The sequence below is a fragment of the Triturus cristatus genome, chromosome 8, assembly GCF_964204655.1.
Source record: "Triturus cristatus chromosome 8, aTriCri1.1, whole genome shotgun sequence".
Lineage (NCBI taxonomy): Eukaryota > Metazoa > Chordata > Amphibia > Caudata > Salamandridae > Triturus > Triturus cristatus.
In genome coordinates, this window is record NC_140591.1 from 1,454,968,059 (window position 1) to 1,454,986,910 (window position 18,852).

The 18,852-nt window shown below is 41.5% G+C and overlaps 1 protein-coding gene across 2 annotated transcripts in view; it reads left to right on the forward strand.

The window, feature by feature from the left end:
- PAK1 (p21 (RAC1) activated kinase 1) overlaps window positions 1-18,852 on the forward strand; it is a 292,558-nt gene that overhangs the window by 192,892 nt on the left and 80,814 nt on the right. For both annotated transcript variants that reach the window (XM_085623255.1, XM_085623256.1), the window contains exon 8: window positions 504-681. In XM_085623255.1, the coding sequence (XP_085479381.1) occupies window positions 504-681 (178 nt within the window). The remainder of the gene's footprint in view (window positions 1-503; window positions 682-18,852) is intronic.

Below are 18,852 nucleotides of genomic sequence, written 5' to 3' on the forward strand. Positions count from 1 at the left end.
CTAATGCCTTCTTCATTTGTACATGAGACCGATGGGCAGTATCAGAAAGTCAGTACAACATGTTTTGACCCTGGGCAATCAGTTAGTAGACCTGAAAATTGGAAACAGCCAATTACCCTTCCTCATAAGGTTGTACAAGCATATTTCAGGCCACTCAGGGCTGACAACCCACCAACCCAAATCAATGATGTACTGATACTTCAGAACATCAAGAACAAGTGAACACATTGGAATCACTGAAATGTTTGCAAACAAATACAAAAACTGGGGTAGCAAGAGCATCTTTAGCAGAGACCACCTTCCATTTCTCACAATGCTAACTTCATCCCCAATTCTACCGACTGCTCTAGTGCCGCCGTATAGTTACAACGATGCAGTATATTCATAGTGCGACTAACCTTAATCCCCAAATATCTTATATAGTCATTCCTCCTATCTTTGTTTATGTGTGGATGATAGCTCTTGTGTAAATTTAACTAAAATCTTTCCCTTTTCCGCACTAGATATATACTCGCTCTGTGATTGAGCCTCACCCTGCCCCACTGACCAGAGATGTGGCTACCTCTCCAATCTCGCCCTCTATTGAAAATATCACAACACCTTCTGACCTAGTAACGAAAAATGCAGAGAAGCCAAAGAAGAAGGCGAAGATGTCAGATGAAGAGATCCTCGAAAAGCTGAGTAAGTTTCCTTTTCTGTTTTGGAGCATCCTATAAATTGGAGACTTTAAACAGGATGGAGAAAGCAGGGGAATAAATGCTATAAAATAAGGACAATTCCTGACTATGAAGATGAGTTGTTTTGGTAGTAAATAATTGTCCTGTGCACCATTGGTAGTAGCGCACCTTATAGATTTAAATTTATTCATTCATTTTCTGAACTAAAATGGTGTGTTGTGTGATGCGCTTTATTCACGTTTCTTTGTCATAGTTGTACATTTATACTGTCTCTGATTATGAACTACATCACTGTAACACAACCTAATAATAAGCTTGAAATAGTTCAAGAAAAATATTGTAGTATAAATCTACGGAAGTCTGCCTAATATCAAAGACACAATTCCAATCTATTAGGAATTGGTATAGGTTCTGTGTGTCACATATAAGGTTTATTCATATTTAGCTGAATCTAAATGTTTATTTTTACATTTTCCATTGTTTCAGGCTTGACATAGCAATTTGGTATGAATGGACATTTTCCTCAATTGTGACGTGTTCTTGACCCTGCTAGGTGTCTATCCCTAAACGTAAAAATAACTCATATTTATTTCACTGTAGAGGTGGCCTCCCAAGTGCTCTCAGCTTGATGGCCTGTGATTCTGATCTGCTGATAGTGATGATCACATTGTCCATGCAGCCAGGTGTAATTGCATGAATGTGGGATTTATTGATGGATTGAAAGTTTTATAACAAACACATAGGGTGTCTTGGCATGTGTAAACCTTGCTAGTAAGAAAGTAAGTCAATTATATACTCTCTAAAGGTGGTAAGCATGGAGGTTGGACTCATTTCTAAAGGGGTTTGATTTTAGAAAGATGAAGCTTGAATAGATAAAGATCTGTCCCAGTTAGATACAAAGCGAAAGCCTTGAATCGTCTGTAGTCCTTTGCGGTATGTAAGCTGTGCTCCGACGAATCGATGCGGATTATGTTTTTGAACTAGGCAGGAGGAATGATCAATGCTGGCCACATCTGTGTGTTATAGAGAGCCAGAGTAGGGATCTTTGCATCAAACAGAGTTGGTCTTTCATTCTAGGAGCAATGATGGCCAGGACCACTGCGATCTGTACCCTCTGCAGTCCGTGCAAGACTGATTCTGCCATACCGGCATTTCCCTGGCAAGGGGCTGGGTTCAGAGCAGGATGGTCTGCCATGGCCCCACCATTCCCTTATATCCCCATGCCAGACAGGCCGCCTGCAGTGTGAAACAGGATTGAGAAACCTTTTTGCCTGGGCTGATTTGTGTTTCCAACCTCTGTCTGCAGATTCTAAATGATTTTGTCTTGAAGTGCTTAGTATAAAGAAAGTAGATGGGTCAAGAATGTATAGCCTATTCCTTGTCTGCTACCTAATATGAGGCAGTTAAGGTTCTAACTTGTTTAATTGATGAAAGCAGCTGCTTACTACTTAATGTTGCAATGCCCATGTTGACCAGTTCGGAGGTGAAGGGTAGCGACTGCTGGTTGGTAGGATCCTCCACAGGTTGAGATGGCCAGAAAAAGAACCCTTGACTTTCAATTGGCTTTGATGTATTAAGATAATGAAAGAATTATTGGACCACCTGGGCATTTCTTCCTGGATTTCTAGCATGTGAGCCATACTGTGCAGTCTTTTAGTGTATGGTTTATGGCAAAGACTGCTCATTGACCAACCTCAAAATGGATCAAACGTAGATAAGAGCAAAAGCAGACCAGAGTTTTTGCAAATTATGGCCGATCATCTTTTACGTACTGAACCAGATGTAGGTGCCAAACACATTTAAAGCCTCAAATGCATTAGGGACTTTAGTGTGCAACATTCCTGGTATCCATTTGGAAGGATGTAACTCCAATATGTGCCAGGTGTAGTAGATAGCGGCTATACCAGATTCTATCTCAGACTCATGATGAAGATCTAGTCACTACTAACCATTATGTGAAAGTGAATATTAGCGTGCATGTCTGTATGTATTTTTGATCTACTTCTGGCACTGGTGCGCTGCACCACTGTTGTAGCTTCCCATATTCAGAATATCCTATCTGCCTGCATTGTTTTCATATAAAAGTTGGCTGTAGACTATAATTGAATGTAGGGTTAGTAAAAGAGTGCTCAGGAAGAAACTGAAAATGCAACCACAAGCAATGTTACCCTTTCCCATCCACCACCACAACATATGTATCCTGTTGCGTGTTCCTTTGAATCGACTGTTCTCTCACCTTAAGGTTCTTACTCTTGCTTACCATTCCGCTGGTCTCCAGCAAGGTGGTTTGTGAATACAAATACTGCTATATACATTCATTTAAATTGGACGGTAACAAGTATGTCTCAGAAGTGGGAGTGGAGTTGGCCTAACGGCTAGGGCACGAAACTGGGGAACTGGGTTCGAGTTTCTGCACTGACGCAGAACATCCTGTGATTCTGGGAAAATCACTTAATCTTCCTGTGACTAACAAAAATGAATGTGTGTCCTCATGTAACCTAACTGGTGCCTTGTAAAGCGCTCTGATACCTGATTCGGGTCAAGTTTGCCCTATATAAAACTCGTCAACAAAAAAAAAAGTACTTGCTGCTTTTTACTCTCACGGCAATTGTGCTCTTAGGCAATAAAAAAATAGAGCCCAAGGATTGAATAGCCACTGTTTGAAATTCCATCTCACCCATGTGAGCAGAGTCGTGTGAGAGCAAAGCAAGCAGCACCTTGGAGTAGGCCTGGTATCATTTTATTGGCACAGTACCAGAATTTCTGTGCAGGTTTCCAGCATAGGTGCTGCAGATTAAACATAGCTCCCTGCAGCAGGGAAATTAACCCACTGAGCTAGTTTTCTGTGTCAGCCTCATAAAAGGTATATCTGACTTGTTAATGACCATCTCCCAACTTATCAAGTGACTTTAAGGAATATCAGTGGGTTCCCCTACAGGACTTTGACTTCTGAAAGGCCAGCGATGTTGGTGTATTGGCCCAGCCTCAATGAGCCTGATAGAGAGAACGATGACTCGTAGGAAACCAGAGTCAACGTATACATCAGGACCCCCTGCTACTAATATCAGTTCCAAGGGCAGGGAAAATACAAGTGTACAGAACAATTCCTTGGCAACTACAGTTCTATTCAACAATACAGATCGTAGGAAACCTGAGGACATTAGCTTTTCAGACTATATTTTATCACTTTGTGTATGTTCTTTTAGGTAGTCATTGATTCCAAATTGCACCCAGAGCTTCTTAACATTAACTGTACATATGTTTACAGTGTAAGGCCAGTACCCACTTTTAGGAGAGTTTACTCTAGAGAAATTTCAAACTGAATTAGGAGTTGTTCCTTCAATATCAGGGCTTATTTTGGAAGTAAATAAAGAGTAACCACAAAAACTTTCTTATAATCACACGTCATTGGCCATTCCCCTAAATATCTATGTGTTGCGGACTGTTCATTCACATGGGTAAGAGGAAAGGTGACACTGACTCAACTCCCTTTAAGGATTATCCTCCATTGGGCAAAATCACAATATCCAGAGAATGGTCTCCTGGGACTCCCAATAGAGCCAAGGGGCCACAGAAAGGTGAATTCTACACTAAGCAAAACAGAATATTCAGCCACATATAAGGCATAGGAGAGGGAAATTCGTGTGAGGAGCCTTGTTGAGTGTGTTGGTCAGATTGTGAACCTGTAGACCGTGGGCACTCTACTGAGACTTCCAAAAACAGTACGCCTTGTGCTATCACATGCAGCGCGTTAAGTGGGCCCAAACTGGGCTCTATTAAAGCAAAACAAATACGGATTCTTACAGCAAACTTTCTATATCCACCATTTGTCACACGAGGTAGCCAACACCAAACACCTACCGTAATCTGTGAGAATCCATGTAACAAAATACCTACCTAAAGGCTTTAATATGGAGTAATAACAATCCACACTTAAATGCGTAGTGCCTTTGATATATACTTTTCACAAAAATATATCAGGCCTAGTGCCTTTATCACAACATTTCATAATGAACAGATCAGGCCTATAGCCATGATCATTAGTCGCCGCCATAACCAACTCGGTCCTGCTGTATCAAGTATAAGCTTGCGCCACAAGCCAAAACATGCAGGCCAAGCAGTTTTTTAGTAGAAACATCTAAATTCGACTCAGTCTAATCCAGTGATCAGAGGAACCAACATGTAGGTAGAGCTTAAGCCACTCACATTGTAGTGCTCTAAAAGCTCTTTTTTGATCACATGAGGCCAGGTGACCATTGCACTGTCAAGCCAAACCTAAATATCCGTGTAGATTAGTGTAGCCCTAGGCATCCCATACTGCTCTCAAACACAAAAGGGCATGCTGAAGTCTTAAGTTAATGATGGAAGATGATGGTGCTGGGACTACTGAATATCCCTGTCTACCATCCTCCCCCATGTGCGTCTGTCAGAGACAAAAAATACCATAAATTATCTATTTATCTAAGACCCTAACCGCTTTACAGTGCCGTATGGGTGTGTGCCCCTGAAAGTTCAAGGTCAGGCAACTGTAGCGCTGCTAGAATAGGCAGCTGTATAATTAAACAAAATAATGACAGCTGCATGAGGGGAGGGCACAACTTCTGCTGCTCAGAACATACTTCTTGCTACCAACATGTGGGCGTAGCCAAACTCCCATTCTATAGTATAGCTAGCCAGACCTAAAAATATACATAAGGCCAGAGCCCTCATTCTGTTTTGCAGGTGAGGGGTGGGGGGGGGGAGGGGGGTGGTAATCCTCTGCCTTTCATATGCCCGCACTGCAAGTTCCACAACGTGGTGGATACTAATGTTTATTAGAACATTAGAATGCTGGGAGCTCCATTGAAGTCAATAGAGTTCTCCGGGCTTCCAATGTCTGGTGGAAGCCCGGAGCTCAACATTCCAATGTTTGTTCACAGCTTTTGCTGTGAACAAAGGCCTCGCGGAGCCTGGAGTGATTTCAATCCCCTCGGGCTCTGTGAGGCCTTTGTTTTACAAATTAGAACTTTCTGCCCTCTAGTGATGGAATGTTCTAATAGCCTTAGAGCCCTCCGTAGCGGGCTCTACCGGCCATTAAAGGCCCACTCCCTTGTTAAAGGCCCTCACCTTCGGCTCGGGCCATTAGCGCAGGCCTTTACCACTGAAGCGTACCTTTAATGACCAGTTGAGCCTTCTACGGAAGACTTTAAGGCTATATTATTGGTGTCACAGGACCCATGGTACTATTTTGTTCCATCCATATAACCAAGATATTGTTATACGGCTTTGAAGTTACCCAGTCATGTGCTCTATTGCTTATGGCCCATGATAATGGTGTTAAATAAACTGTTTAACAAAATATCCTGCTAATTTTGATTATGCATTCTCCAGTAAGATTCTATCTATGAATCTGTCGGGCTCAGTATCCTCTGCAACATACATTAGGCTGCGCCTTTAGTTATTTAGACCACACGACTTCTAAAGGTTTCTTAAAAATTGCTTCTTGGGCCGCTCCCATATTAGGGCCCCACCTTTTTCATCCCACTTAGTACATGTGTAACATGGTTAAAAAGTGCTGGTAATCGCCACGTGAATGCATGCTGCGGGAGTCTCTGTAGACATCGAGCCGCGGCTATGGCCATGCCTCCTTGCTTGCTGTTGTTGTTTGACCATGTCCAAGCTGGGTCTCGTGGCTTTGTAGATTAATGCGTCCACTGTGGGGGCCTGTGTTTGACCTTCTGGTCACAGGTTCATATCCCGGCGGGTTCACTCAGAGTTTCATCCTCCTGAGGTATATAAAATGAGTACCATCGAGTTGGGTAACAATAAAGATCTGTTATTCAGTGCCAAGATGCCCACGGGTGAACGTGCGCTTTACAAATGCACGTGTGATGTTATGCTGCTGGCTCTGCTGGGTAACACTGGCGCTGTGCTCTTTCTATTTCAAGCACTGCCCACGCCATTATGTCTGTCCTCTAAAACTGTGCAAAAACTGCTCGTATCACAACAGCGTTTCACTATTAAACAAAATTGCACTCATTATCTTTGCCAATGCTTATTTCGCTATGACATTGAGAAGCTCATAAATGAGGATGCTAAGGCCATAAAAGATTAAATAAAGGTCACTGACATTTGTTGTTCACAAGATATTAATTATTTATGAAATGAATGTGCCTGCTACTTTGCAGCAGTCCCACAGCATGTATAAGTTATTCACACCATGCGGATTTCAGGAAGCCAGCGACTTTCTCCAGCGCCCACAAACACCCCCTGGAAGCTGTGTCGTGACTGTATTGTTGCCGAAAGCTTCGTCATGATTTCGCTCTCAAGTGGAACAAAGGTAATTTGGAACCTGAGCGATGCCAGGGTTTCGAACTGTGTGTCTGGGGGCTGCAGACTTCCCACGACTCAACAGCTTTTGTGTAGACATAAAAAGTGCACCCAATTAGGAACACAGACGCCTGCGCCATGCGTCAGAAGGACAACTGAAGGCTTTGGGTCTTGTCTGTCTGCTTCTACAAAACTCCTTTCTTTCGTTTGGAAGGATTTATAAAGCGCACTAAAGCACGATTGATAAATAAGGCGCTAAGCTCCGAAGTCGTCATTGTTAGCGCTTCTCACCCACGGTGAAGTTGCGATGCAATTTTCCTCTCACAGAATTAAGGTCGGGGACATTGCGAATAGGGGATATAACGTTTGGTGTGTTGCGTCTTTTATCCGGAAAGTGGGGGCATATCGAAGGCTTCTGTGGCAGGTACCCTGATGGCTTTGAAGAGTTGGTATCAGCCCCACATTTATTGAGAGTTTATTTATGCAGATAGTTACACTGTCCATGTTTCTTAGCTGGTTTCCAGTCTAAATTAATGCACTCCAGCAATGGGGGGGACCTCTACTTAGTAAAACCCATTACCGAGTTCAAGATCACATGCAAATAGTCAACCAAGAAAGCTAATAGCAAAGGAGGTTTGCACGTGTTCATTGAAAACCTGATTAAGTTTTATTTCTTTTTCAGAAATGTTTGGTTGTTTGGTTTAGCTGTCATTTGGCTTCTGCAGTGTTGACCCTGCAGCCCCCCTCTGTCTGCTAGGAATCTGATTGGTCCGGGCCAAAGCGGTATCACAGGTCTGCTCAGAGCCTTCGCCATTCCCGAGTCGCAACACTCTCTAGGGCCACCTTTACAACTCCTATGGTTTACTGAGTGAAGATTTCCCATGTAATGGAGCATTGAGAAGACAGTCATCTATTCAAAACTCACCAGTTGTAGGCCAGTCAGAAGCTTTCGTGGGGCCATGGGCTAAGACGAATTACAGGGCTTGACCCAAAGAACCTGGTTTCAATTCCAGGTTGACCAAAGTGAGTGACTGAGCAGTTTCTTCTCTACACTGTGCCTGCTTTTCCAGCACATTTTAGAGCACCGTGAAATTGTTCAGTTCAGGATGCACACTGTACAAAAACCTCTCCTTTATGGTCGAATAGACCATAATGTTGTTCCATGTGTAACAACAGTAAATAATTATATAGGAGGCACAGAACAACTGACTCACCTTTTTAGTCAATAATGAAAATATTGTCAGGGCAGAAGAGGGTGGTGCAGTATCAATTCTAATAACAGCTATTGTATACCTTAACCCGATGGTCTTTACCCTTCAGGATGTTGCCACGCAGGTAAGTACTGCGCAGGCCTTTTTTGGTACTTTACCACGCAGTATTTTGCCACAAACATATTCTTTAAATGTTATAATTATTAGGTCATTTTAAAAAGAGGATTTAAGAGGTAAGGGATTGGCAAGTGTCAGGGTGGTAAGTGTTTGAAAGGGGTTTTTAAGGGTTAGTGATGGGTAAGGGTACGAGGTAAAAATGACATATTAGGGTTCAGGGGTGGCTTAGGGGAGTTAGGGTTTTAAAGGGTTTTTAGGGTTTAAGGGTGGGGAGAGTACGGGGTGTAAGCGTTTTTAAGGGTTCAAGGCAGTGTAAGGATAGTGAAACATTTTTTGGGTTTAGGTAAGGGTATGGGGTACTGAGATAATTTTACCGTTCGGGCTGGGTAAGGATAGTAAAGAGTTTTTAAGGTTCAGGGATGGGTAACGGTATTGGGTAGTAAGGGTTTTTAGGGTTTAGGGATGGGTAATGCAACAGGGTAACAAGGGGTCAATTTATAAGGGTATCGGAAAGTTATAAAAGGTGGTGTTGGGAGGAAGGAAACATATTTCTTTTTTAAAAAGAGATTAAGGGTTCCCTCAAAATAAAAAGAAATTAATATATATTTAAAATGTATACATACATGTATCTTTTTTAATGGAGGTTTGGGGGTTCCCCCAATAATACACCCCCCTATATTCAAGTACACTCAGTGCAGTGATATCCTCTAATATGCTAAAGTGAGAGAAGTCAAAATACTAAAGAATACACTTTTTAATAAAAGAATTCGCATTTACCTCCGGCTCAGTGGCAGTCAATAACACTTTCAGAGCCAAAGCCCAAGGCTGAGCTAAAAGCCATACCTCTTGGCTTCTCAGCCTCTGGCGGCACCCTTAATGAGCAGAATGCTATCACAGGCGCGGCCCCTGGCAAAATCTGATCCGAACATCCACACGACGGAGGACAGACAGTGAAACGAAGACCCGCTGTAAAAAAGAAGAGGAACTTTAGCCTCATGGTGCGGGAACTTCCTATCATATCCAAGGAATAATGATATATAGAGAGAACAAGTCTCCGAACACGATCAAAAGATAAGGTGGAATACTCTACCTAATAAATAACGAAGGTAGAAGGACGTGAGGTTGCCATACCCTGCCGGGTTTTTAAGTGAATAAGAGAGCCAGGAGTACGCATAAACTTCACCCCATCCGAAGGAATAAAACTAATTATGGTGGGAGACAGAATTATGTTGTCTTGATAAAGATGGTAGTATCAGTTTAAAGCCATCGAAACGCGTCGACGCTGTGGATAAGCACAATCAAAGGACCAATACAGACAAACCAAATACTGATTTATCAATGTATAAGAAGCTGGGATTCTGAGTCCAATGTGATGTGCATTTGTAAAGAATAATAATTGGATCTTACATTTGTGTCTGTCTCCATATTATGCTGGTCATAATTGTGTTATGTTGTTTAACCCCTTCGCTGCTGCGGACATTCCGCTGCAGCGCTGGGGGGGGCAGGGGGGCAGCGCGGCGGGCCTGTGCTCATGACGGAGCCGCTCCGTCATGAGCCACAGTTGAGCTGTGCTCATGACGGAACGGTTCCGTCATGACTCCGCCCATTTGCGTTGTCGCCCCGCACAGGCGGGGAAACAGCGCCGCGCAGGCGGAGCGGCCGCCGGCAGGATTGTCATGACGGAACCGTTCCGTCATGAGCACACGACAACCGTGGCTCATGACGGAACGGTTCCGTCATGAGCAGGGAAGGGGTTAATGAGATTGGATTGACATGTACTGTAGGATGTTTTTTTAACAATTTTTATTATGAAATGTGTTGTGATTTTATTTGTTTTAAACAGTGAAAAAAATATCTTTCTAAATAAAATAATTCCCACATAGACTTTTCTGACATAGTACTTTATGCTCTATGAATTGTAAAATCAAGGGAATTTTCTCGTTTTTCTGGCTAAGGGGAGAGTACCTGTGTTAAAAGCCCATACCAGTTGACCTATGTTATAGCAAACAGCCAGGTCTTTAAGGCCTTCCTAAAAAGGAGTCTATCTGGTTGGAGACGTATGGCAGTGGGCAGTGAGTTCCATATCTTGGCTGCACAGTGGGAGAAAGCTCTACCAGCCCATCTTGCCTTCCTGATCCTGTCTACATGGAGAAGACCTAATGCACTAGACCTTAATGGTCGAGTAGGGATGTAAGGTCTGAGCAAAATACGGATAGCCTTAGCGCCTCCTCCATGAAAAGCTTTATGGACCAGACATAGGGCCTTGAAATCGACTCGACGCTGAATTGGGAGCCAGTGCAGAGTTCGAATGCCAGCTGAAGTAGATTGTCCCCTAGGTATGTCAAGGAGTAATCTGGCAGCACCGTTTTGTAGTGATTGAAGCCTACTCATTTGGGCCTTATTTATTCCCAATAGTAGACCATAACAATAGTCTAATTTAGAGAGTACAAGAGCCACTACCACTGACTTCTGTAATTCCTTCTTAACGAAGGGGAAGATCTTCTTCAAATTTTTAATTATAAACAAACAGGAGGAAGTGATACTGTTAACTTGGGAAGAAAAAGTTAAGTTACAGTCAAAAATGACTCCTAGATTTCTAATCTTAGATGCTGGGGTGGGACATTCCCCCGCTGTCATTGGCCACCAAGATGCGTCCCATCGAGGTTGTCCCTGACCAAATTCCATAACTTCGGTCTTTCCGGTATTGATTTTTAGGAAGCTATGGTTCATCCAGGTTATGATCTCCTCCAAGCATGCATGAAACTTGACGGCTGTGTTATCGGGATGCTTGGCCATGGAGATTACAAGCTGAGAGTCATCAGCATATGACGTGAATTCGAAACCATGCTTCCTAATCAAACTGGCCAGTGGCAGCATGTAAATATTAAAAATAGTAGGTGATAGTGCAGATTCCTGGGGGACCCCACACGGTAAGTTAAAACTCTCTGATTGTAGACCATCCCAAAAAAGGCTCTGCACTCTCCCATTCAGAAAAGAAGATAGGAGGGACAATGCTGACCCCCCCAATACCCACATCCCGAAGTCGCTGAATCAACACCGTATGGTTTACGGTGTCGAAAGCTGCCGATAAATCAAGCAGAACCAGGACTGCATTTCCCCCTTGATCAATTATTCTACGGATCCCCTCAGCAACTACGATCAATGCAGATTCGGTCGAGTGGTTTGATCGAAAACCATGCTGGGTTAAATCCAATATTTCATTGGTGTCGAGGTATTCAGTCAAGGTTCTGTTCATTGATTTTTCTAAGATCTTGGCCATTATAGGCAAACCGGCAATCGGCCGGTAGTTCTTGGGATCTGTTGGGTCTAACGTTGGCTTTTTTAGAATAGGCCTGATCGTGGCCTTTTTCCAGCATACTGGAAAATTGCCTGACTCCAGAACTTGATTAATCAATGGAGTCAGTTCATCACAAATCCTATTTGCAGCCAGGTGTAGTACCATTGCAGGGCAGGGATCTTTAGGTGATCCATATTTTATGGAAAGCAGCAAGTTACAGACTTCCTCTCGACTGACCATAGGGAAACTAATCAGCTCCCTCAAGGAAGGTTTTACAGTCGTCTGTGGATGCTGAACTATATCCGGAAGCTGACAGGCTATGGAGAGGTTATCGTAAATGACTTGTACTTTATTTTGAAAATAGACTGCTAACCTATCACACATGACTTGGTCGGGATGAAAGATAGTACCTGATTGGGATTTGGAGAGCGAATTTACTATTCTAAAAAGCTCCCTAGCGGAGTTTCCCGCTTCCTCAATTTTTGTGGCAAAAAACAACTTTTTGGCCTCTATAATTGCCTCTTTATATTCATTGAGAGTAACATTATAACTCGTTCTTGCAGACTTGTTATAATCCAGCCGCCATTTTCGCTCGGCTGTTCGACATTTCACCCTTAGCGCTTTCAGATGGGGATTATACCAGGGGGAGGTGGGCTTATGTCTTCTAATAGTGGACCATTTTTCAGGCGCGACCTGGTCGGCAGCTGTCTGATACCAGTCGTTAATCTCAGAGGCTGCCACACTACAATCTTTAGATAGCGACAGAGGGTCTTTGCCAAGAGCTATTAACAGATCATCGGCGCTGACTTTATTCCACCGTCTGGACTTAACTTTGCTAGGTTTTATTTGTTTCCCCAAAGAAGGCAGTAGAGCCTTAATCTCAAAGTGGACAGCATGATGGTCTGTCCATGGGACAGGAGTGACTTTTACCATGGTTATTTCCGAGTTAATGGAGAAAACAGCGTCCAGGATATGACCCGCCCGATGGGTGGGCTCCGTGACAAGCTGAATAAATCCAAATGTGACAAGATTATCAAGTAGTCTTTTAGTGTCAGGGTTGTTAATAATATCCAGGTGAAAATTAAAATCCCCGAGTAATATAAACGGGCCAGAGTCAGTTTGGGATTCCAAATAGGTCATCAAGGACTGAGCGAATGGCGTTTTGGAACCAGGTGGGCGGTAGAGCAATAAGCCCTGTACCTTCATGATATTGTTAACACTGATAATAAAATGCAGGGCTTCTGCGGGGAGATCCTTAATGGTAGTTACCCTCAGATTTATATGTTCCCTATAGACAATAGCTATGCCCCCCCCTCTTCCCACCTCTCTATCCTGAGAAATCACTGCATAGCCTTTTGGCAGGGCTATATTCCAGTCAGGACATGAGGCATTATCTGCCCATGTCTCAGTGAAGAAAATTATATCGGTGTTCATGCTTTGAATCATGTCCTCTATCTGATATTTGTGTTTGCTTAGTGATCGGATATTAAGTAACACACACTGTAAATTCAATTCCTGAATATACAAATTGTTGCCAGCCGCTGTATGCTTAACTTGACCACTGTACTGAGAATGGCGATTCTCCAATTTTCATTAACAACACATAGGGTAGCATTATGCATAACATCTTTAAATGCCACTCTTGCAGCAGCTTTAAGGAACCATATTACTTCAATAGTACAACAATCCAGAATTAGAACACTCATAACCCATAAAATGTCCCCACATACAAAGTTTTTCCTCTTCTAAATGTGCAAGAACTCCAGTGCTCCATCTTCTTTTAAGCACTTCTTGTCTAGAATAATCTCCAAAACTTCATCCCGTCTTTCTCAAGATTGATTATCTATAGACGGAAACAAATTGAACATAAAAAATATTAAAATAACAAGTCAACATCCTGCAGATACAAGAAACCTCTTCTAACAGAAAGCTATTAATCCATAAACAACCCAAAAACGTATGTTCCTTTTTTTCCATATACAAAAAGGAGAGGTGGGAGGAATAATGCTAGCCTCCGTGTCTTTAAAGAAATCTTGATTCTCTTTTCAACTATTGTAGAATCACCATTTCATTACAAGATCGGAGGCAACCATTATGCCTCTTGAAAGCCCTTCAACACCTCACTCGCCATATGTTGAATTGTTCTAAAGTAATGTTTTGCAAATGTATTCGCATTAGCCCAATCTCCCACCAGGTCAAAAAGCTTTACTTGCCATATGCCTTCTTGAAGAATATGCTTTGAATCTGTCCACATTTGCTACTGCCAGTTCCATAACAGACTTAAACCATCCAGCAATTGTAGCAGATTGTATAGCTCTGTATAGTCTAACATAAGACAGCAACAGTTGATTTTCTTCATTACACTCCAAAACCCTGCTCTCACATTCCAACAAACCTTCAACCACACAGTTTCTTACACTCATCAAATTGTGGATAAAAAAATCGACTCAATCATAGTTTGGGTTCTCTTCCAAAACTAAATAAATACACCATCTGGGCCATAAATCCTGTTACTTAACTCCAAAGCTTCTACATCAGAAACCCTCAATGGTAGCTCAAACATAATAATAAAGCTAACTTCAAGGAAAACCTTTCAAATCCAAATACCTATTGACTGGCCAGGATAGTAACAGACTCAACACCAAGTTCACAAGACATCATATCTAGCTCTAGGAGGCCTCTTTAACCTAATATTTTCATTATTCTGCACACCATAACATGTCTTCACACAGACTTCCCATCAACCTGAGCATGCTCTGCTGAAATAGCTGATCTATAGCAATTCATCGCCCTGTAGCTAAGACCTTTTTCAAACTGTTCCACTAGGAAATTCACTATCTGTACAATAGGTGCCTCCACAGGATCCAGACCCCTCTCCAGGCACCAACAAACAAGTCCTTCGACAGCACCAGCAGATGTTCCTCTCCTTCTCCATTCCTTATTAAACCTTCCCTTGCTGAAATCAGAAAAGGAATTTCGCAAGCAAATTCCAGAACTCTTGGAAACCAAGCTTGGGACACCCAAAAAGGAGTCACCAATTCCAACTGACCCTTCCCTTTCCTCACCTTCAGCAGAACCCTCTGAATCATCGCGAACAGGGGAAAAGCCTAGGCTAGAATTCTCAGGCCAACTCTGCTGGACTGCGTCCACTGCCGTCGCACTGGACATGGTATCCAACGTTAATATCTGTGATTGTGAAAAGCTAACCTGCTTGCAAATCGATACACCTCCAGAGAACCCCACTCCATTCTTATCCTCCTGAAACAATTCTGATCTAGCTTCCAAACACTGAAATTAAATTCCAGTCCGCAATAGTATTCATTAGACCCAGTAAATACTCTACTCTCATACTTATTTTGTGTTCTAAACAAAACAAAAAAACACAATTCCTTTGTCAAAGGGGCCGGGACCTGCTCCCTCCTAAGCGATTAATGTATGCCACTGCAGACCCTTTGTTCATCCTCTTCAATACTGCTTGACCATTCAACCAACTCCTTCTTGAAACTTTTCAACACATACAAACCTGCTGTCCACTCCATAAAATGTAGGTGCTGCCTCCTCTCTGTACGAGTCCATAATTTGCCTGTCTCCTGATCTCCCAAATGAGCTCCTCATCCTTTGAGACTGGCATCTGTCTCCAAAACAAAGTCTTGCGTGCAACCCAAAAATTTCTCGTCCATTCCAAGCTTCAAGACTTTCCATCCACCAAAACAATTCCTGCTTTGCCTCCTGACTCGAGTATCTTGTCGCCATACCACAAACCTTGCCACAGTGCCTCGGATTTCACTCTCCAGTGCCTGATAATGCAGAATACCAGGGAAATTTGCTTGGATTGGAGATGACAATAGACCTATTGTCCTTGGCAAATCCCTCAAAGTCAAAGACACTTTTTGTAGCACATTTATTGTTTTATTTTATTATTTTCACTTTCTTCCCTGATAACAACAACACCGCCTTCACTGTATCTATCTGGAACTCAAAAAATTCCAACTTACTTGACGGTGTCATAGTAGACATCTCCTCGCTTATTATAAAATCCAAACTCGCTAAAGGATTCTTTACCTTCAATAACTGTTCCTTCAATTTCTCCATGCTCTGAGACATCACTAAAATATTGCCCAAATATACTATTAACCTAACACCTCTCTCTGAAATATGCTAGTACTGCTCTTATCACCTTCGTAAAATACCATGGAGTGGAAGAAAGACCAAAAGGTCAACATTGAAATTGGTAAAATTGATACCTCCATCAGAAATACAGAAAAAAACTGACTCGGGGCTCTCCATAGGTATTGTCAATGATGCATCCTTTAGATCCAGCTTCACCAATCAGTTGTTATTTAACAACGTATCCCTTAGAAGATGGATTCCTTCAAGCTTGAAATGTCTGTTAACCAAAAATGTGTTCAACTCCCTCAAATTTATCACAGGCCTCCAACCTTTGTGTTTTTTTCTCCACCAAACATAGAGTGCTTAAAAAACACTTGACGACTTCCCCTACTGGACGAATAGCGCCCCCTTTTTAACGTTGAATCTACTTCATCATCCACCGCAACCTTCTGATCCAGAGTTAAAATTAATTCTCTTTACTCTTTCTTTTATTTTGAAACTCCACAAACTCTATTTTTAACTGTTTCATCGTTTCCAACACTCAAGGATCTTGTGAAATTGTTTCCCATACCTTCAGAAAATACTTGAGATGACCTACATTTCCTGGGGAAAAACCAAAAAGAAATCTCTGTACTCACCTTGAAAACTTTGTGGTTTAGCTTCGTATACAAAAACTCTGTTCTTCCTGTCCTCCTGTTACAGCTTGCAAGGCCCTTCCATATTCTCTGTTTTGAAAATTGTACCAGGACCTTTGTTGACCTCGGACAGCAGAAAATCCGGGGCTGCCTTCCTTTCCAAAAACACATCAGACGAACATTCTTGTCATATTAGACTGAACTTTATCTATTTACCCAGACTTTTAACCAAACCTTCTACAAAAAGCAAGCTTTTTGCGTTGTCATTCGCCTCCTTTCCTGCCAAATCTTAAACAAGAATGAGATCATTTCTGGGTCTAAATTAGGAGTACAATAGACCTTGTCACCTATAACCGGTCTGGAACACTCAGCCTTCAAAACACTGCTCTCTTCCTTCTCTAAAGGCTTTCTGAAAAATTCCCTTATGAACTTTCTAACATGCTTCAATGGGCACTAATCTGCACTTTTTGTATGCTCTATATCACAAGGAGAAAATATCTCCTCCCTCAAAGGGTTTTTGATGACTTCTTTTGCGGAAGATATTGACCCCAAGTCATTTACCAGATTCCCACTGAAATCGTCGTCCTGTTGTAAATCTAAAACAAGCTAATCAAAAACGTACTTACCTTCTGTTCCTGAACAACCACCTAAACCCATTTCTAAATAGTCAACTTCTAACTCGTGTGTGTGGCCGAGGACAACTTTCCATTGCGTGCCACTAAGGAACACCTTTCCTTTTAATGGAGATTAATCATTCTGTCCTGATTTGCTCAATGGCGTTTTCTCCAAATGCTTATTCATTTTAAGCCTTTTTCCTTTCTTCTCAATGTTCTCTGTTTCTTCCTCTGACAAAGATCAGTAATCCTCTCTGGATCCCATATCTTTCCTATATTACAGATTCAATTGCATCTCTGGCTGAATTTTTCATGTTGTGTTGAATCATGCTTTTCAGAATATATATATAAAGGATGAAAAGGATTATTCAACACAATATATATAAAAACAAGCAGAGAACTCTGAGTAGTTCTCAAGTTTAGGTGGAAAGCAGCTCTTGTATAGAGCACCCTCAACACCAGCGGTTCTCTAAATTTGCTCACCTCAAATGTCTGTTTTTCTATCAGTCTTTAAACATAGGATTAGCACAGTGCCATCCACAAATATAGGATTAGCACAGTGTCATCCACGCAGAGATAGAAAGGGACAAAGTCTTTTGCCATTTCTACAGCAAGGTTTTTAAGTATAGTACTAGCACAGTGCCATTAATGCTGAGCTGTAAAATGACGAAAGCCTTTACCACTCCAGGCACAGTATTACTGCTTTGGATTGGTAAAATACCAACCAAGCCAGCCCGAAATGAATAAAAGCAACCCCTGACACGTGTCTAGCTCTCGTAGAGCTCCTCAGAGTGGTATAGCTTTGTCAAAACAACACCCTTTCAGGCATCGAGTGACGCATAAATTATGCAAAAAAGAAGCAGAGAGCACTGTGTAGTTCTCAAGTTTAGGTGGAGAGCTCTAAACATCATATACATCTGTCTGTGGACATATATATATATATATATATATATTCACTGAAAAAACCATAGGTTTCACACATGTTATAGTTAGCTGGACATTTCACTTGTAAAAAAACATTGAAATTCCCCCGTTAAAGTTAGTTCAGCTAACTATAACTCGCGCGACCGCAATCCACTGCTGATGACGTCCCATATTACATCACTGTATTCACTAAGATACTGTTAATAAGTCAGTTATACAATTAATTTTACAAAAAAAAATCCATTTAGACACTTATTTACCCATTTATTCTTCCATTAACCTTTAGATATACATATATATATAAAAAAATATATATTTTTCAGAAAGACACATATTCACTGGATGATGTCATCAGTGATGCCATCAGTGATGTCATTTGAGATGTCATCAGTGATGTCATGAGTGATGTAATATGTGACGTCCTCAGCAGTGGATTGCGGTAGCGCGAGTTATAGTTAGCTGAACTAACTATAACGGGGGAATTTCAATGGTTTTTTACGAGTGAAATGTCCAGCTAACTATAACATGTGTGAAACCTATGTTTTTTTCAGTGAATTTGCAAGGTTTTTTAAATGCTAATTCCTAACTATAAGGTGTGTGAAACCTATGGTTTTTAAGTGAATTTGCAAGGAATTTTAAATGCTAATTTCTAACTATAACGTGTGTGAAACCTATGGTTTTTTTAGTGAATTTGTAAGGTTTTTTAAATGCTAATTTATGTATGTGTTATTATATTTTTTATATATTTATTTTACAATAAACTACCTATGTATATAGTTATAGATTGACTGTATCCTGTATTATGGAATGGCTCAGCTCTTTTTTTTTTAATTTGGATAAAGTTGAACAGCATAGTTAATATCTTCTATAAACTTATAAACAGTTTATAATGTTTTTTTTTTTTAAGGGTTTTTCACCGTGCGCACACCGTGCGTGCACCCTGCGATTTTTTGAAAA